The sequence below is a fragment of the Lissotriton vulgaris genome, chromosome 2_1 (genome assembly GCF_964263255.1).
Source record: "Lissotriton vulgaris chromosome 2_1, aLisVul1.2, whole genome shotgun sequence".
Classification (NCBI taxonomy): domain Eukaryota; kingdom Metazoa; phylum Chordata; class Amphibia; order Caudata; family Salamandridae; genus Lissotriton; species Lissotriton vulgaris.
Genome location: NC_141687.1, coordinates 1398643032 through 1398664587, shown reverse-complemented (window position 1 = coordinate 1398664587; position 21556 = coordinate 1398643032). Strand labels below are relative to the sequence as shown.

Here is a 21556-nt window from a genome sequence, read left to right as displayed (position 1 = left end):
CTTCAATGTATGGTCCAGTCTGGTCTACCGGTAAGGAGGCGCCAAGCACACACTCCTCATCCTCCCCTCTCAGGCCCGTCAATCTTGATCCTCACAAAGGAATGTATCATTTAGCAAATACTGTGGAATGACTGCGTTTCTTTCACTCTCGACTTCCCATACTTCCGCCCTTTCATTCTGCTGACCCTGATTCTTAAAATTCTGTCTAGGAGCGCGAGGCACTGGGGGTAGCTTTACCTGTTGCTGGTTCTTTCTCGTCCCCTCTTTCGGCACCTGTGGATTTAAACCATTTACAGGGGCATTACCGGCCTGCAGGTGTGGACACTCGTCTCTCCAATGCCCTATCTGGCCGCACCCATGGCACGGGAATTTCTTCATGGCTTCTTCTCTACTCATTTTAGTGCGGGGCTTCCCTCCTCCCCCAGCAGTGGCATTCTGAGCATTATTATCAGAAGTTAATCTACTTAACTGCTTTTCTTGCTGTTCGGCTAATTTCACCTGTGCCCACATAACTTTTTCTTTGAGGGCCTTCCTTTTGTTTTCGATTTCATCTTCACAATATTTTGCATATTTCAGGACAGCATCTATTGGTTCTCCCTGCCAACTGATTTTATTGTCCCTAATCCATTGGGAAATTTCAGGCCTTAATCCTAGCACAAACCTGTAACTGAAATGTGTCATGTCTTTCAGGTCCACATTGTCGATACCGCTGTATGTTTTAAACACTTGCAGCAACCTTTCATAGTAGGAGTGAACAGTTTCATCACGTTCTTGGGTGGTTCTATCTATTCGGGTCCAGTCTGTTTCCTTTGCGGGAACCTTTTTCTTGAGATATTGTATGACTTGATCATACTTCCTCATTACTTCAGGTGCAGGCGCACCTGTTTTCTCATCTCTGGGAAATTCCTCACTGGGCCAATCAATTTCAATTTTACAGTCGGTCCACAGATCTACAGGGACCACAATGTCGAAAAACCCATCCAAGTCTTTCAGCAGACATTTCTGAACTTTTATGAAGCGCTCTACCTGCCTGTACCAATCAACAGGCTTCTCCCGTAATTTCGGGAAGTCATTTGTAAATGACACAATATCCTGTCGGGACCAAGGGACATGGACATATTTTCCTCCCGGGACCTCCCTCATGGGGCACAATTTTTCGGCTGGTGTTACTTCCTTTAATAAGAGTTCCGAAGTCACTGACCCAGCCCTGCTGCTTTCCTTTTTCTTTGCCCACCGGGTTCTCCACTTCCCCACCTCGCCCCACTTCTGCAGGAGTTTCAACAATTCTTTTACTTGGATCTGTTTTCCCATTACATTCAGGCTTTCTAAATCTTTGTCTGAAAAATCCACTCGGTAAGGTTTCTGAAGGATTTTGGAGCGACTAACATCTATTCCCATTTCTTCTGCTGTATCCATTATCTTTTCATGGAGCGACCTAGCGTTCCGGGTCAGATATTTACTGATAAACAGCAACTCTTCTTCGTTATACGAGCTTAGGCGCTCAACTCCTACGTTTCCAGCCATCATTTCTTCTATTTCTATTCTCAATTTATATATTTCCAATGCTTTAGGTTGGGGAGTGGCCTCCTTCTCTAGCTCCTTTGTCCATCTATCTAGTTCTTCAGGGGAAACTAAAGTAGCACTCCTGATTCCCGTTGCACTTTCAATTCCCACCTCCTTTGGTCTGGGTTGACTTCTAGTCCCTATTATACTGGCCCTTGATTCCCTTATGGGCAGATCCATCAAACTCCCCGATTCACACTCACTCTCTTGATCTTCATCTATGAATATCTCCTTTTTCGAAGTCAAAATGCTAGAAGTAGGCAGCATCGAGGGGAAAACAGGAGGCTGGGGACCGGTCATGTCATTTTTATACAGAGGAATAGCTGGACCAATGGTTACTGGAATAGTTAAGGAATCAGGATGGGGCTGCATTTGGGTAATGGTTCGAATTAATTCATCTCGCTGTTTAGTCAGGACCTCTCTCTCTTTTTCTCCCAATACCTTTCCAGTAGATTTGTCATGCAATACCTGGGGTACTAGGGACGGATAAATATTCGGAGCGGTCGGAGTGACCAGCCGCGGAGGATCTTCTCCGAACGGCTGATAATTCGGAACTGTAGGTTTGGGTCTGCAAAACCCGTCCTTTTCACTGGTTTTACTGTCTGTCCCGGTTCCATCTGTATCACTATCCCTCCTACATCTGGGATACTTTGCAAAGGGATTTCGAGAGGGCATAGGCTCTGAGTCTGCATCATAGGGAGGTGGATTTTTCATTAGTAAATCTTCCAAGTGGCCATCATCCAAGTCCCCCATAGGAGCTAGGTGATGGGTCTTTTCTTTGCATTTTCCTTTCCTTTCCTCAACCACCCCCATCATCGGGAACAGCCCTTCAGTTATCATAGACTGCCTCCACTGTTTCATTTTCTGCTCTTTAGTTGGTGTTGGAAGCTTAGGATACCATTTACTCACTCCCTTATCCATCCTGGGTTTATCTCGCTCTGCAGCCTCAATCTCCCATTCCTCCAGAGCTTCGTACTGAGTCAACCTAGGTCTAGGGTGCAATTCATTCATGCGGGTCCTTAGGTTAAACAGGATCCGACCATTAAAAGTACCTTCAACAGGGAATGCTAGAACTCCGTCATCTACTGTATATTTTGCCCAATTTTCTAACCAAACACAAGTATGATACCCTTTATCAAACATCATGAAAGAAGCAGGGGTATTTGGTGGGGGAATGAGCACACCCTCCCTCGTTCTAATGGGCTTGTCGGTTTTAAAAAAATTCTTTATTTTGTCAGAAAAAGACAATTTCCTCTTTATTCCGTACATCATGTGTGGTCTACCTCGCATAAGCTGATCCTTATAAAATCCTAGGTACTTTGGATTCGGTATAAAATCTGGATACCACATATAATCTTCGGGACTCTCTTCGAACTCGGCTTGGTTAATTTTGTTTACCTTTGTGCTTCCAATGCTAGCGCGACTTCTATTTCTCACTACCCAATCAGGTCAGAGAATACAAAACTCTTAGCCAATGGGTGCGCGGCCTTTTCGCGAGACAGAGTCTCACTCTGCGGCACTCACCCCTCCTTCACAAATTCAGCTTCACTACACGCCCGCTGTCTTGACCAATACCAGCGCGGCACGGAGTGACGTCAGAGCAGCTCTCCGACTGACTCCCTCCTTTACAAGGTAACGGAAACTTTTAACTTTTCCTAAAGTGCGATTGAAAAACTTAGTTACCAACACACAACGTCCGCCACTATGTCTGAGTGTTCTAAAAAGATAGAAAGACTTCCTCTCACTGCAAGTAAACCACTTCTGTCTACTTCTCATTCACTCCGGGTAGACTTCTTTGCCTATCCTCACACTCGAGTAATATAGAACCCGTTATTTTTCCGACTCATCCACTGTCGTCAGGGATATGTACTGAGCCGGGATTTCACCAGTGAACTATTTTACTTACCAGACAAGCCTCGGAGACCCTACTACTCCTTCCGTATGCGACCCTTACTAGGTGATATCGCAATGAAAGTTTTATACCGGACTCGTAGCTATCAATTATTCAGATATAACAAAGATCCTAATTAGTGCTTCCAGTTATTCATTTAACCCTGCACTAATGTTTCAGACCCTAGTGACTTCAACAGCTAACCGGATTCTGCTCACCGTTAGCTAAAATACTTCCCCGGGGATTCGGACTACACTGAACATTCACAAACAATTCTGGGTTAATTCAACATTTATAGCAGCAATGTAAAAATCATATACATTTACATATAAAAATTTAAAACATTTCAAAAATTTCAAACAATATAGTAAAAGTCAGCAGCACATTATTTTTCACGGTTTGTTCCCTGTCTACCTAATCTAACTAGTCCAAACCATCCTCTGGCTGCCAGAAAATTACTGATAGAGCGCGCAGTTCACCCGGGTCACCAATTTCTTACACGCACTGGGCCCCGGCGTGCATTTAATTTCAATCAGTGATTCTCGTGAACCGGGTGAGATCCTGGCACGCTCCTATGAGTAATCAATGGTTCAGAATTACCTCTGCTTACCATGCACCTGACTTACCACAGGCACAAACTTTCGATGGACCTAGAGCTAAAAGGGAAAATAGTAGACAGGACCTTAAAACATTTCTTTACGTCCATATATTTTATCCACTTTCTGTAAAATGACCACAGACACCTGATGAAGTTTTGTCACTTTATATGAAAATTCAAAAGGAAGATGCCAAAACAATAAGCGATATGCAGAACACTATGTCAAACATTAATATCAACATCAAAAGGTAACTTTGCACAAAGAAAATCACGACCATTAAGATATATGGGAAAAACTAGAGGTAGGATTTGGAACAGAACTAATCACTGCAACGTTAAACTAAGGCACGAGGTATAAGGTTGGGACCTAAACATGTACTTAATCCTTAAACTATTCTTTCTAAGTTCACTGCAATCAACTAAAGGAAAGGGAAAAACGGGAACATACTATTATTTATGATAACGTCAATGAGTTCCTAAAGGAAGGGGGGGGAGAGAGAAGGAACCAAACTAAACCAACAACGGCAATAGAACAATATCACAGGTAATGCTTTAATAGATCACACGAAAGAGAGAAGAGAGAAAAAAAAACAGGCTACAGAAAGTACACAAACCTACAATCGATATTTACCTAATTCAGATTTGAAGTCTAACCCTGGCCACGGGTCAGATGGGAAGACGGGGACAAGGACCCTCGGAAAAGGAACACCAGAATGCGAACAGGTACAACCCACGGACAGATCAGGACAGGATACCCCTCAGGTTCGGGTCAAAGGACTGGGCCTCCCAGGGAACGACCAACACCCACAGCTTCGGACAGCAACGCCTGCGTTACCCCTTTCTGCAAGTAATCCGCCAGAAACCCCGATTGGATTTTCGAATCTCCCAGCAAAGTGCTTCGCCAGCACTTAGGAATTTCCACCCCTTAGGAGTTTGTGGAAAATATGGACAAAGTGCTCCGCAGCACTTTCAGATTGGACACCTATTGAGATCGTAGGGTCAGTGACAGGTCTGCTACTCGGACAAGTCGGACAATTTTCCTAAGCTAAACTAGGGTAATTATACCATTTTGGGGTCCCTCAGACCACCCACTAATGTTGCAAGTGACAGTTTCCCATATTATGATTGGTCAGGAGAGGTGGTGCGGTCATTACCACCTCCTAGAGTTCGGCTTTCTCATCATTAATATTCAATTTTGCACACCCGCCCCTTGGGTTCACGTTCCCAGGCATAGGAATACATAATACAATACAAGTGTACAGCATATAGCAACAGTGTATGATAGTTCAAGGTGCAAGACTGCATCTTCGGGACGGGTTCCCAGGCGCATCGGGCTTCAGGAGCCAGCTGGCTGGTTTCAGCTTCTGCGCAGTTAGGAATTTCCCCAGTCACGTGACGGGGTTCAGAGGAGCCTCAGCATGGCGTTGCTCATGTATGCCCCAGCCCACAAAGACGCGGTGCATGAAAAGTAAGCGAGAACAAATTAATATCACACATAAAATGATCATACTTAATACCATGATGAAATTCTAAACATCCCTTATTTTATAATGACTATAGCGTTACTGTTTTAGTGCGAAAAGACAGATAGGCTGAAGCAGCAGCAATAGCAGAGAGCGTGGTGAGAGTCAAGCGGCCATATTAGCAACAATGCGCATGTGCACAGAACTCCCTCCAGAATGCGAGTGCGTCACATCACATGGGTATGACCGACGCATGCGCAGACTGAATTTCAGCGAAGCAGCCATTTTCCTTAGCGCAAGCTTCGTTAATATGGAAAAGACATACAGGCAAGCATCCGGGGACACCCGTGTGTTTGGAAAAACGTGAAATAAACGACAATAATGAATTTTAGTAATGTTATACATTTGGCGAGGTTTTAGCACGGGGCAAGGCGCTTCACGTGCAAATCCTTGCTCCATCAATTGGCACCTGTTTCGGTGTAATGCGCAGTTTGCAGAAGGTTTTTAAATGGATACCTATGGAGGCGCGGAAACCATTAATACAGGGACTCATTCTAAATAGAATGGACTACGGTAATGTACTACTGCTCTCAATAAATGAAAATCTACCAAGCAGGCTTCAGGTTCTGCAAAACACCGCAGCCAGGTTAGTACTTGACCTTCCGCAAAGTTCTTCCTCCGCTCCCTGTGTGAAAGCTCTTCACTGGCTTCCAGTGAAAAAAACGAATCCTTTTTAAAACCCTGTGTCTAGCACACAAGCATATGTATGGGAATGGTCCAAAGTATTGGTCACACAAACTATGCTGGTATCAGCCACCCAGAACTCTCAGATCCAGCAATGATGCACTGCTTACTCCTCGGAGAGTGCGTACTGTTAGGAAAGGGGACCGATCTTTTTCCTTTCTCGCACCGACATCCTGTATGCCTATATACTTGTGTACAATCCCCAGTCATAGCTGCTTTCGCAAGAAGCTGAAGACATGGCTATTTGACAACTGAGCCCATCCCTATTTCAGAGCCGTCTGCAAGCGCCATGAGACATTTGGTAGTGATATGTGCGTTATACAAATGTCCCTGACTTGACATGAGGCCACTAGAGTGACTAGAGTTCACACCTGGATGTCAGCCACAGTGATATATGCATATAACGGTTAATCCCATGCCTCCAGCCCTGCTCCTTATTATTCCCTTATCAGTCCCTTCTGCTTCCTTAGATGTGTCCAGGTCCTTTCCTTGTGATCTATCACAAGTGCACTCTTTTGAAGTGTACAGGCAGAGTCTCTCTTTCTCCCTTTCTCCAGTGTGTTCCACCCAGCTCATAAGAATGCACCAATGCACACATCTTTCTGGGGGGATTTATCCACTCCTCATATCTTAAGCAGCCAGGCCTGGGCTTCCCAAAATGGAACCCAGGGTCGTCCATGTAATGGACCATTGCAGGATAACTTGCATTCAGTTTGAATCTGTTTATTGAACATTTTCATGCATATAGTACACATAATCATGTCAGCAGTGTCACATCATAATTATACTGCTATATTGACAGGCAGGTGAATACAGACAAGCATATGATAATATGCTAAATGAAACTATCTGCAGAACACATGGCATGCAGCGTAGATAAACAATGTATTTCACAGGCTGTGCGCCAAGCTTCAAAGCATCTTAGTTGTTCCATATCTGCAATAGGATTAAAAGTGGATGAAACAGATACTCAATAAACATCTAACAGAAACAAGAAACTGACATGCACCCACCCACCCACTTAAAGTCTAAAATCAGTTTCATAGCCCAACCTTAAGCAGAAGAATCAAAAAGTGAATGGTAAGTGGTCAGTGCAGAGCAAACAGAGTATCCTGCAAGTAGTGTGAAGCGAGCGAGCTAATGGTGAGGAAGGATCAGCTAGGAGAGTTGACAGACCCAGTGTATCTTCTTTACAGATTGCAGTTCTGTCTGTCTGAGCCCAAGTTGACATGGAATGTTCCCAGGCAGTAATTGGAGGAAGAGTAGGTGACTTACATTTAGAAGTAGGAGATGCAGATCGAGGAACCTGGTGGTGGCCCTGTATTTCTTGTCGCTTCGGTGTGGACCTAATATACATATTTGCTGTGTATGTGGTAAAGTACACCCAGAACAATTAAAAAAAATGTGAAGAACCGCTGTGCCAGTACTGGTGAACCAATTGGCAGGACCACAACATGTGTAAAAAGTCTGCTTTAAGGAGGCGACAGCGAGGGCAGATAACGTCTGTGCGGATATAATAGTGATTGATTTTTTTGTGACGCAAGATGAAGGATATAGTATTGAATAAGAAGAAAGCAGGCATTGCTTGAAACACGGATGGGGCACTCCAATATTGAACTCCACTCTTCTGTGCAGGGCAGACCCAGCTCCATCTCCCAGTGTCGGTGCAAGGCAGTGAGCAGCACCGCTGCATGGTACTCGGAGAGCCAGCCAGCGTGTCAAGTGTCTCCCCAACCCCACTACAAGAAGATATTGGATAGTGAGGTGCATGTGATTTTTCTGTTGAATATCCACCCACCAGTCTGTCCGCACTCCAATCAGAGAAATGTAGCTAAGGAATTGACCTGGAGGCAACCCCCTCATTGTCAATCAATGACTCTAGAGGTATGAACAAAGCAAACACAAGGAGATGATGGACGGAGCACTGAAATGCTTCAGACACTCCACCCCAGTCACAGATCTGTGTTAAAGCCATCATCGTACTTTAGCTCACTTCGCCACCCCAGTTCAGACCCAGCCATATGCAAATCAGTCTAGACCCTGTGCCTCATGGGAACAGTCCAGCCTGAACTGCCAAGCCAGGTCTTCCCTGAACCAGAAACACGCATCCTGGGACCTGTTTCGCAGTAACACCCCTCATCATCCAGGCTAGCTTGAATCCAGTGGCAAAGTGAACAAGGGACCCATGTCTAGTGAGCAAAAGAACAATGGATTTAACCCAGAACTTTTGACTGGGGGTGAATGTTTGATTTGCTCTGCATTCCGTCCATCCTCTGTGTGTCTTTTGCTCTAGATTTATGAGAGCACCATCCTGGTACAGATCACCTAACATAAGTATTCCTGCTTCATGCCAGGGAGCCAGTCATGCCATTGAAGTGATCTCTGTGGCGTGCCAAGTAATGGGAGCGCTGGAGCGTATGGATGAAAAGCTTTAGTAAGAACAATGGAACTTGCAGGAGAGTGTGGCCAGGCACTGTCACCTAGGCTCAGTTATGAAACAGGTATAGTATGGTGGGCAAGTACCAGGCCGGGGAGGTGGTGGCATTATCAGTAGTGTACAGGCCTGCCAGCCATCGGCCACCCATTGAAGCTGGGCAGCCAGGTGGTACTGCTCGAAGTTTGGGACTGCTAATCCTTCCTTAACCATGGGCAAGAAAATCTGCAATGGTACCCGACAGTGTGCGTTAAGTCAGTTTCTCAAGGGAATCAAAAAAGGGCTTTGTCATGTAAAGAGGGAGGTTGGCAAAACAATATAATAACAGGGGCAGCATAACCATTTTGGTAAGAGTGATGTGTCCTGCTAGAGAAAGTGTCAGTGACTTGCAGAATCCAATCTGTGCTCACAATGAGGTCACCACCAGCGTGAGATTGCCTTCAGAGAGGTTGGCAGGTGTGTGATAAATACAGATGCCTAGGTAGCGAAACATGCTCGGTTGCCAGGTCATTCGGACGCCTTTAAGGCAGAAAGCAGGGTCTGATACCGCAGTTCTAAAGGGTGAGAGACACGATTTAGCACAGTTAACCTTAAGTCCTGACAATGCAGCAAACTGGTTTAAGGTCCGGGCCACCGCATCCAAGATCACGTATATCCGGAAGGTACAAGAGCAAATCATCTGTATACTGATAGATCAAATGTAACCTATCACACAGAGGGTACCCCTCAATCACTGCCATCTGCAAGACTGTCAAGTGCCAGTGGTTCTGATGCCAAAGAGAAGATCAAGTGAGGAAGCTGGCATAACTGGTGAGGTTCTCTGTTAACCAGGATAGGGTCAGAAATGAGGGTGCTCTTTTTTTTATCTGGCAAGTGGGATGGTATAAAGTGGCTTAACCAGCCAAAGAAAGTGACTCCCTAGTCCATAGTGTGGCAGCACCTCAAAGAGAAAAGTCAATTCCTGGGAGTCAAATGCTTGCTCAAGGTTCACCGCCATGCTTCCACCCTGTGAACCTGTCAGGTTTAGGAAGGGATATAAGCAATGCCTCACATAATTTGGCTGATAAGCAGAGGCCAATAGTGCTTCATTGTAAGGTGTCTGCAAACCGTGGGCCAGAAATGTGGCATATGGTTTTTAAAATTTGGTAGGTCATCCGGTCCAGGAGTCCTACCAGTGGTAAGTGCACGGATCGCCTCCTGTATCTCAAAAAGCGTTATTGGGTTATCTAAATCCACTCTCTGTTCAGGTGTCACCTGGTAAGGGACATAGCCAACAGGAAAGAGTTAACCCCCTCCTTAGTTGCGGTTGTCACAGATTGATATAAGACCGAATAATTGCATTGTAGTTCTGCATGAATATATCTGTTTGTGTGTGAAGGAGAGCCCCTGCGGCATTCTGTAACTCCGCCATGGGGTGTTGAGGCTGCTCCTGGCGAACAAGCCACGCCAGTAATGACCCTGATCAATGCTCTCCAGCATGCATCCTAGCCAACTGAGCTGTGTAATAGACACCATTGTCTTTCCAGCAACTTGTGTGTTCCCTCTGCACATGGTCCAGGGCAGGCAAATTGCACTTAGTGCACATACATATTAAACAAACTATCAAAGTACTGTCGCCTTTATGCATTGTGCCATTACAGAAACACATGCTTTCAGCCCACACATGTGTGGGCTGTGTGCATGGCTCAGTATTGTATTGTGCCATGGTATGCTCCTTGCAAACACAATCTTTGCCAGCACACAGACTCACCATGTGGCACACTTCACCCTTCATGTATTTTACTTCTCCAAAGCACACCCCCAATACATGATTTCATTGAGCATGAACAGCACAGCACTACATATCTCATTTAATGCATTCCTCTCTGGTATTCATACATCCAGTGCACACGCCATACATGCACTACATAGCACTGCTCTATCCCTGTACTGTACCCTTCCCAGAAAACATACATCCAGCGCAGTCACCACTCCTGCACTGTGCAGCACTCTACAACTAACTAATGGAGGGCAACTATGAGTTAAGCACAGCTGCAGCAGTACTTTAAAAAGGTGAGTGCGCCTGTAGACAGCAGTCAAGTGACACAGGTTAAAAAAGACCTGATCTGATAGAGACATCTAGACGCATATTCCTTACCTTTGAACTTCCAGTCATCAGGCTGAATCCGGAAGATTTTCCTTAATAGTACCCCTGCACACCGGTAGGTGGCGTTGGTTGACTCGTGTCGTCGTCAGTGTCGTGTTCATTGTGACATACGCGTCGTCAGCGTAACCGCCACTCCAGCGTGCCGACGCTAGTTCTCTCCGCAGCAGCCAGCGCATATTCGTCGAAGAGAGCTTACTCCCTGTCATTTTGTGACAGACAGTTTTCTGGACTCCTTTTGGTATGCTAGAGATGTCTAGCAAGAAGACTTTGGGGTTCAAGCTGTACACTGTGCCGTGTCGGTCACAGACCCCCACTTAGTGTGTCTCTGAATAGCGACCATGACACAAAGTCGTGCTCCGATTGCCAGGCCATTGTACCAAAACCTTTGAGGGATTGATCCCTAGAGCTAATTGCAGCCCGGTGACGGGCGCCTAGGAAGTCGCCCCGTCGGTCTCGATCCCGGTCTCAGTCAAGAGGAAGGTCCGAGCACCACTCCGGTTGATCGAACTCCTTTTGTTCTAAGTCTTCGGGTAAGAGGCATAACAAGAAGCACAAAGGTCTGTTCCATGTTTTCCTCCCTTCCCGGGGCCGGGAGCAACCCCCACCCAACTGAGGGAGTTCTATTACGCCATGTGCCCCATATTTGGGCAGCCTGACCCTACCTGTGCACCTTTGGGTTCGCAGGTTCGTCGAAAGGAGACCCTGTGGTCCCATGCTTTCAGCTCCAGCCCCAGCGCCACAGTCTCCTAATGGACCCGTTCCTGGGTCCAGACCAGCACCTCTACAGCGAACTTCCCTGGTGCCGCGTCCGCAGCTGAGGCCTTCTGCGTCGCCGGATCACACTGGCGGTGCCTCCCCAATCCTCCTTCTCAACAACACGGAGCCAGGCAGGCATTTACAGACGCCGAGACCTGTGGCAATGAAGCCATACAGCTCCATGCTGTTTAACCTGCCCTATTCTGAAGGGTTAGGAATGGATGAGGAGGATTGGGAGGGGGAGCAGGACCCCATAGAAATCCCTCAACTGCAGGACGTCTTGACAGAGGTCCTGCAGCCTAGCTCGGAACTTTTGCTGTCTTTCAATGAGGCCTTAATGGGCGGTCTTCTGGGCACCTGGTCTAAGCCCAGCACAGGGGCTCCTGTGAACAGAGCGCTTGTCTGCCGCCATCGCCCTGGGCAACCCAGTTTTCCTAACCACCCACCCCACCACAAAAAGCTTGGTGGTTCAAGTTTCCACTTCCAGTGGTGCATTCCCTTCCACACCCCTGGACAGGGAATCCAAGAGTCTGGAAAGCATTGAGAAGAAACATTTCTCATCCGCCAGTTTTGCAGTTCAGTCAGTTAGCACTGCGTGGCTTTTGGGCTGTTATTCCCATTCGATATGGGACACGGTTGCATACGTGCCGTCCTGAATCTGGGAGGAGGACCAGATTCTACTCCGAAGCCATTTCAGATGGTAGAGTTGCAGAGCAGTCTGCCATCCAAAGTGGCTTGGACATGACACTCGCTGGGTTGATCGATTTTCACAATCTCATGGACATGACCTTTGATGGCTCCTGTCTCTTCAGAGACAAAGCAGATGCTGCACATGAGTGTTTTAGGGACTCGTGGGCTCCGGCCTAGTCCTTGGGCCTCAGCACAACATCCCGGCCTGTGTCTGCTTTTCACTCCTTTCGTAGCTGTGGAAGGGGCTACCAACTGCGCCAACCCTATTCCGGCCAGATGACCCTGCAGGTTCAGCGACCACTGCTGGCCTGTGGACGTGGTTCACCCGGACTCCTGGGGTTGGGTGCCAAAAAGCCAAGCCACAAACCCCTCCTCCACTGCAAAACCCTCCTAGTCCGATCCACCAGGATCACTCACTGCCAGTTGGTGGCAGGATACGCCATTATCTCAACCTCTTGCACGTCATCACCTCGGACAGGTGGGTGTTGCAACTACTTCGAAGGGGCTACTCACTCCCCTTCAAGACAATCCCTCCAACCATGTCCCCAGTGTAAGACTAGAGCAAATTAACTTAGCCAAAAGTGTCTTGCGAATCATGAGTGGCATCTCTATCCGGAGGTGGTACAAGGTCTCTGTCAGCGGTGGGGAGACCCTTGGTTAGATCTGTTGGCCTCCAAAGAGAAAGCGCACTGTCAGCAGTTTTGTGCGTTGGAGTTTCCAAGGCGGCTCTCGTTCAGCAACACTTTTCTGCACGAGTGGAGCTCAGGCCTCCTGTATGCCTTTCTGCCCATACCACTCCTGCCCAGAGTGCTCAAGAAGATCAGAAGTGACTAGGCACAAATCGAACTTGTGGCTCCGGACTGGGCATGCAAAGTCTGGTATCCCAAGTTCTGGCAATAAGCATCAATCCTCCGATCCGGCTGCCCCTTCGGGAGTATCTTCTGTCACAACAGCAGGGGAAGGTCCTCCACCCGAACCTGTCCACTCTCCACCTCCTTGCGTGGAGATTGAGTAGTGACGGCTTACAGCTTTTGACCTTCTTTCCGAAGTCTGCGCAGTTATTCTGGCAGCCAGGTTTCCCACTACGTATGCGGCATATGCCTGACGATGGAACACATTTTATAAATATTGTACTCCGCGCTCTATTGACCTCTGTCAGATATTCTTCTGTTTATCCTTTCCTTGGCCCAGCAGAGCTCTGCTTCGGGCACTCAGAAAGTGACACATTTGTTTCCTCCTTCTTTTCTTATACCACAGTTGGACCTTCATTTGGTCCTTACTTTCTTGATGTGTGCACCCTTTGAGCTGTTGCTCAACTGCCCTCTCTGGTTGCGCACTATCAAAACTGCTTTTTTAGTTGCAGTTACCTCTGCCAGAAGTCTTTCTGGACAAAGTGGTACTAAGAACTAGGGCATCCTTTTTGCCCAAGGTTGTAACTCCCTTCCGTTTGCGACTGTCCGTTACTCTGCCCACTTTCTATTAACCTCCGCAACCTTCCAAAGAAGAGGAGCGTCTCCATCTTCTGGACCCAAAAAGAGCATTATTGTACTACCTTGATCACATTAAAGAGTACGGGGTGGGTGACCAACTCTTTGTAGTCTACGTGGGAGCAAAGAAGGGGCATGCTGTTCAAAAGAGAACTGTCTCCCGTTGGGTTATCCTCTGTATAAAGATTTGTTATGCCTTGGCAAAGAAGCAGCCTCCAGAAGACCTGGGGACCCATTCCTCAAGGGTAAAGGCAGCCACCACAGCCCTCTGGCATGGGATTCAAATTCTGGATATCTGCCAAGCAGCCGCGTGGGCATCTATGCACACGTTTTCCAGACACTATTGTCTGGATTCTCAGGTTCGCAGAGAGGGCCTGTTTGGCTGCTCTGTTCTACAGGATTTTCTGGTCTAAACGTTTCCGCAGTCCCACCTCCAAGTTAGTTGTTCAAAGGTAAGAAATATGCAGCTAGATATCTCTATCAGATAGACAAGTTACTTACTTACTTAACACCTTATCTGGTAGAGACATGATCTACCTGCAGATTTCTTAACGATTCACCTCCCTTCCCGCACTTCAAAATTGTTGTTAGTGTCATGGCCATTCCCTTCAGTGCCCTAGCTGTTCTTTTTAACACACTATGGTCAAGCACTTCATGGCTCCGCGCTTCTGGTGTGGAAAGTCGTGAAAAGTACTGATGTCAGCTCACCGGAGTGGCAGTTATATTGACGATGCGGATGTCACGACGAACATGGCGCCGACGACGTCACAGGGAGTCAACCAACACAACATTCCAGCGCTCAGGGGTACTGCTAAGAAAAATCTTCTAGATCCAGCCTTACGCCTGAAAGTTCAAAGGTAAAGAATCTGCGGCTAAATCATGTCTCCACCAGATAAGGCATTACCGAAGGTAAGTAACTTCTCCTTCACTCCTACTACTCATCAAATGGTATGCTGCCACTACCTTGCTTGTGCTGCTTAACTCTTTGTGAAGGCAGCAGCCTTCTACCACTATAGAAAGCACAGTGGTCCTCTCATGCTCAGGGTCCCGTGTTAGCTTTGATTCCGAGCTGTTTACGCTAAGTGACTTTACATGGGAATCACTGTTTTCCTAAGATTCACTGTGAAGAGAAGTCATCCAATCAAATGTTATTACTGCTGAAATCCCAAATTAAATCATTTGTTGAATATAGTCAATTGAATGTAAGTTTAAAACTAATTTACTCGTGCTGTCTGCCTAAAAGAACCCATCTGATCAAAGTAATGGCATCATAATCCTGTTTTTGACAAAATGAAATGCTAGTCTAATTTGCATTGTGGCCACTTCATTGATTCTTGTCTGCTATTTTAACTGCAGCCTGTTTCATATTTGGGAGTTAAGTACTGCTTTTATGATATGCCCTATAATGCTATGTATTCACTGTAGGAACAAGTTTATATATGCTAATGCTTACATTCTGGGCCATAATAACCCAAACCTGCAAACTTAGCCCCTGAGGATGACCTCCCTGCATATAGATTTACATCAAGAGATCAATGGCCATGCCTACTTGCCCATATGGTGGAACTTGAGTATTGGTTTTGTAAAACCTGTACTGGTGTCTGTAATGATCAGAAGTGGCATGCTGAACAGGGAACAGTGAACAGTGTGGCTACTGTTTGTATGTGGTATCTGTTTAGAGAAAGAATGAGCAGAGATGTGGGCTCAAGAAGACACATGAGTTCATTTCGCGATATCCAGAATGCCAGTCTATTTTGACTTATATACAGGTTACCTTCAAAGATGGAGGAGCAACAGGAAGAAACGTGTGGTTATTGTAAGCTTTTTCATGCTGCATCAACTGAAGGGTACAATTTCTAATAGATCAATTGAGTTTACCCGATACTGACATCCCAGTGCCTTCATCTTACTCGAGCAATGGTATTCTGAGTTTCCTACAAGGAGAATCCTCAAGTAATTAATACATTGTACATTCAGAAGTAATGACTTTTGGACATGGTTATTAGGGAGATTTACATACCTTATCAGGGCGAGCTTTGGAGGCTATGACGATGAAACTGTGTTTCAAGTTAAGTGTGAAAAAATTGAATGTCAGCCATGTAAGGATGTTGAACTTTGTGAGATGAGGAATTTCATAAGGAGGCCTTTGAAAACATGCTACTGATGCGCACGCTGGAAAAAAAACACGCTAGTGATGCGCGTGCAGCAGCACGAAAAAGTTGATCGCGCTGGAACGGAGCCAGATGGCGCTAGGCCACCAGGCAGCTCTTATTAAAACCCCGATACAAAATGTCTCAGAGCAGCGCATGCGCTTGCTCAGCGAGACCTAAAATGGACACCAGGAAAAAGGTTTATAAGACAGTCACAACATAGGACTAATTTTAATAGCATAAAGGGTATGAACTATTTCTTTGGATTAGTGGTGGAGGAGAAGGACAAAGACGCACAAAACATTAGCAGCAGAAAGGCAAGGGTGAAGCTGAAGGCTCAATTCAATAAAGAGTTGAATAGAAAGGGATAAGAACCAAAAATTCGGACATGCTATACATGACAGCCATTTTCAGCTGCCCATTTCTCTTTTTTCTTTCTTTAGTGATGTACAATGATCCATCTTTTCCAGAAGGATACATAGATAGCATATCTTGTCCGCACTACATAATTGCACTACTTATTTTTCTGGGAAAGATGGACAACTGCATCCACCAAAGCTTGTCCATACATATCATCTTGTTAGTATCATGATGTTGCTGCTTTATCTACCAGATGTTAACCAGGTGGTCTGCATGATGGCACCCAGAGGAGAAACTTTTCATTTATGGCCTGCAATGTCTGTATCTAATTTCCAAAGCCCATTAAGGATTCTAAAAAAGTCTGGAGATCACTCATTTGTTAATGATGTTTAATTAGTTTGGTTAGTTATTTCCCAGAAGAAATTAAAAACAATGTAGCCCCTAGATTTCTTTATTCCTCTTTTTGCAGGTTCTATATATGTCTAGAACCATTCTGCCATCTCTGTCAGGCATTTGCAACCAATTCTTGTAACTGATCAGAAATATATTTGCTGTATTGTGGTAATTAAATATAGGATGTGGCTTCTCGTTTAACCTGCAATTACATAGCATGTTACCCTTCAGTAAAAAGTCCCTTAAAACTACAGTATAATCACACTTCTTATGATATGCTGCAGCATTCATATCACCCTATTTAAAGTAGCTGTGGTTTTATTTAAATGTACTAACCAAATAACTTGCTTTTTTCAATCTACCAGGATATGGAAGTATGAACAAAGAAAGGGATGTGAGATTTTCTGCTGTTTGTTCTGAAAACACAAATCCATTTGCGACAATATCTTCAAAAGCGAAGATGAAGATACTGCAGAAACTTGATCAGGGAACACACTCCGGAACCCAGCTGTGGCTAGAAAGTAATCCGGAACTTGACGGAGAGAGCACTATCCACAATAAAAGTAGTTTGAGTCTGGAACATTCAAATTCACATCAGGGAATTACCAGGGAAGAATCTAGTGATGTCTACAACGGATTTGAGGCCAATCTGAACAATGAAAATCTTCTAATTTGTCAACCAAACTCCCCAAGAAACAGTCTGCCATATGTGTTTTATGACTCTAAAAATGTCACTATTAAGCATCATTTTGCCAAACACAGGAGAAAGCACACATTTGAAGACTCCGAAATTGAGAGACCATATAACTGTACTGAATGTGAGAAAAGGTTTAGACAGAAAGGATCTCTTATTGAACATCTGAGGACTCACACTGGACAAAGACCATATCAATGTGCTGACTGTGACAAAAGCTTTAGTCGGAAGAGATCGCTGATCGTGCATCAAACTATACATACAGGGGTGAGGCCCTACCACTGTAGTGGATGTGAAAGAAGCTTCAGTCTAAAGCACAATCTTACTTCACACAGAAGAATTTGTAGACCTTAGCCCAAAGAACGAGACATTATCACTAACCTAACCATTGCTGAATGCCTTTTGAAGCACCTGTGTTAGGAATGCTTGCAGTGGAACGAAAATTGGTGTGTATATTAGAACCTCTATAGAATATCACCCTGCAAAACATCAAACTAGATTAACAGCTCCCGATGAGTAGACATCATATGTGCATGCTATTTGGAGGGCTACATGCATCATTATTTCTGAATGTAATCTCTGTAGGATTCAATCTATGTCTAACAGTGGTCTAATAAAAACACAACGCAAACCTGTATCTTCTCTTTCAGTCTTTCCTCAAGACAAAGTTATTTTTCCTCTGAACTCCACTTTCCTCTTATGTTGGTGTCAACTTCTTCTTGCCTTAAATAGATTACTGTTAAAATACAGATATGCGCAGGCTTGCCATGGTTCAACACAGCAGAGGAAATGTCAAGGTTTTGTTCCAAACTCCCAGGATCAGCGTGTTTCTAAAATGGGTCCACCTTCAATCGCTCCGCCATCTGATGCTATAACAGTGCAGAGGCTAGGAATGATTAAGTGAGGGAAGGAAAGGAAAGGATGGGGACAGCGGGGAGGGAGACCTACAACACAAAAACCACATTTAGAGGAACGTTTTAACTCCAATATCAAATACTCTGATGTACAACCTATACTGACAGCTTTAACTACCTGTAAAGAAAAAGAACTTGCAATCCTGCGAACAGTCTTTGTAGGAGCTATCTTAACAGCGGAAAGCTCTTTAGATGTAAAAAGAAGAAAACACCATTCCATCAGTATAGAAAACACCCTGAGCAAGCACCATACACACGCTTACACTCATGTCACACGTTACCCACCACAATGTTGAAGGAACTTGCGTCACAGGAGGGGTTGAGTACACAACACACACCACGTTTCCCTGCTAGGAAGAAAGAATCCAAATAACCACATGAAGCATTTATGAAGATATATATATATATATATATATATCAGCCATAAAATGAATAATCCGTACCGGCATTAACATCTCATGCCTAACATGAAGTTGGCTGTTTACTCTCACAGCAAATGTCACAAGTGGTAATTCCAATAAAGAGTCACGTAGTCCGCTTAATCAATATGTAACAGAAAGTACACACCCTAGAAACTTCAGAGGTTTCAGAGTCCCCTACCTGGGTATATGATTCACAATAATAGCCAAAAACTCCGAACTTGCTAGAACGTGCAACAGATTGTACACGGTCAAGATTGGTGACAGCGTCATCCTTACCGCCCTTGTAGCTTTGTGACTTTGAACCAAGGTTTTCTCTCTGAGTCACTCACTCTCTGACATCTGCTTTCCCCAGAATTTGCAGTAATGCACTGGCCAAGGCCCGGAATAAGAGGCTTCCGGTTAGGCGCATCATCACTGCACGCGTCCGACTATGGCCTGAGGGATCATGGGAAATGTAGTTCAGACATGAAACAGGACGTTTCCCACCCCGTCACCGTTTCACGCTAGTGAGTCGTTTGGAGTTCCGGATCAGGAAAGTGCAACAGTAAAATAAAATAAAATGAGAAACTGAACGTTTAAGTTGGATGGCTTATGCTGATGATTATGTTATATTCATGTTTTCCCATTGTGTATAATGTCTCGTTGGCAGTGCAGTTTCCTAGCCGTGGAACCAGGCTTCGATATGCTTTTGATTTGTCAGTGAGTCAATAAAGTTGGAGAGTTAGTGACTGGCTTAAAAGCGCACACTGGCTAGGTCAGATAACCCAGAACCTGGTTTATGTCTTTCTGTGAAATGTTCCATAGAAAACACGCTTGTTTGCAGCGTCCAAAAATAATATACATTGTACCGTTCCCATATTTTACTTCTTCAAAAGCATGTAAATGTTATTAAGCAATATAAGCACTTATTCACTTTTATTATAGAGTTTTTCGATTGATTATTCTTAATATTAGGAGAAAAACAAGATTTAAGGCTACATATTTTACACATTATTTACATTGCTAAGTTCAAAGATCAAATGCACAGGGACCTAAACCTGTCCCTGACTATGTGACGTTCTGAACCTGTCCTATGACCCTAAAGGGTGCGGAAAGCAAGCCCTCGTATTGGAGAGGGGACTACTGTCCCCGTCCTGGGTATAGCATATAAAGCAATTGTGGCAGCATACCATATTTTGAGATTGGTAGTGTGGCCAAACCATTTTATTTATTTTACTGTCAGGTTACACTAGGGGTACATTAACCTTCTGAGACAGATCCAGCGGGGGCGAAACAGAGATCCCAAAGCCCCTTAGCACGACCCCACAAGGGGATGTTAAACACTCCACCCTGCACTGCAGTGCGCAGGGGATAGGGGAAAATAACAAGGAGTAACGGAAAGAAAACTCTGCTGCCTTCTTCCTAGCGAATCTCTGGTTCCAAGACAACTAGGCATGCGCGTACTCTAAGGTAATCCCATCGACTCCTCAGTGTGCTGCAGATGGGACAACCAACAACATTACTTTAGACACTAACACACTCTCACCCCCTCAAGCAAGGCTAGCCAACCTCCCCCTCTCTCCCATCGGGGGATTCACATGCACTTCTGTGTCCATCTCCTTAAGGTAGCTGGCAGCAAAACAGGAGCAGGTAGGACCAAAGGGAATCAGAAAACAAATTTATCGCGGAAAGCCCTCTCCTTGAGAGTTGCGCGAAATCCGGGGTCAAAGAAGAGTTAGGCACGGTGGGCGTGATACGTCTCACGCCCGCAGGTACCTTGGTTAAGGAGCCTCTGCCATGCAGAGGTCTAGGTCAGGGCAACTACATGCCTGGCTGGCTGCAGCGCTGTTCCTCCCTAGTGAGGCAAAATAACTATGGGGTCCAAATAACAGCAGCGGCGTGTGTGCTTAGCTAGGAAGCCCTCCTCGTGCACTCACGTCATTGTCCAATTTCTTGGTGATGATAGGTCTCGTAATGCACTTCGGTGGGACCACGGGTGACCTGAGGAGCATGACAACACCCGGTTCCTACCTCACGTGCATGGACCCTCAGGTGGTTCCAGAGAGATCCTGCCGCGCAGCGCATGGAAAGACAGGCAGGCAGGGAATGCAGGCAATTCCCCGTAGCAGCTGAAGAAAACTCGGCCAGTGAGGAGCAAATGCCGGGCTTCACCGCGTTCTCCTCAGCTTCTCCAACAAAATCCAACGGGTTCTGACTCTAGTCAGTGACAAGCACCAGATCCCCCTAGAGGAAGGCCAGTTATAGCAGCCCTTCCTCCAGGAAGAGCCGGTTGCCTGCCCAGGTGCATGCTGGTAGGTGTAGTCCCCCTACCTACCGCTCCTGGGTGGGATTGTGACAGCACCTCTTCGCATCGACCGCCGTCCCGGCAGACTACCTATCTCAGTAGGGTGACTTGCATGGAACCATCGGAGGAGCATGGGACAATGTAGGTTGTCCAGAGGTTCTCTAGTGCGCTCTTCGGGACCATAGCCTTTCCAGTGTATGAGATAATAGACCCTGCCTCTAGTTCTCTTAGAGTCTAGTATACTCTGCACCTTGTTTTCTTCCTCCCCGTCTACTACCACAGGCTCAGGACCTGCTAGCAGGTGAGTATGGGGCAAGCATGGGCGGAAAAGGGAAATAAGAAAAACATGTGCATTTTCCACTTCCTGGGAAGTTGCAGCCTCATAGCTACGGGGTTTATAACCTGTGTTTTGGCATAGGGTCCTACATACTTAGGCAGAAGCCTGTTGGAACCTTTCAGCAGCAGGTTAGTTGTGAATAACCACACCTTATCCCCTATTTGATACAGGGGTCCAGGGGAATGCTTTTTGTCAGCGAACCATTTGGTGGTTTCTAGTGCCTTCAGTGG

At 45.7% G+C, this 21556-nt stretch overlaps 1 protein-coding gene across 2 annotated transcripts in view; it reads left to right on the top strand.

Annotated features, from left to right (window-relative positions):
* The window catches only part of LOC147732652 (uncharacterized), a 286393-nt gene extending 268387 nt beyond the window's left edge, over window positions 1–18006 (top strand). For both annotated transcript variants that reach the window (XM_086957165.1, XM_086957164.1), the window contains exon 7: window positions 17041–18006. In XM_086957165.1, the coding sequence (XP_086813291.1) occupies window positions 17041–17723 (683 nt within the window). In that variant the 3' untranslated portion in view covers window positions 17724–18006. The remainder of the gene's footprint in view (window positions 1–17040) is intronic.
* Window positions 18007–21556: the final 3550 nt, after the last annotated feature.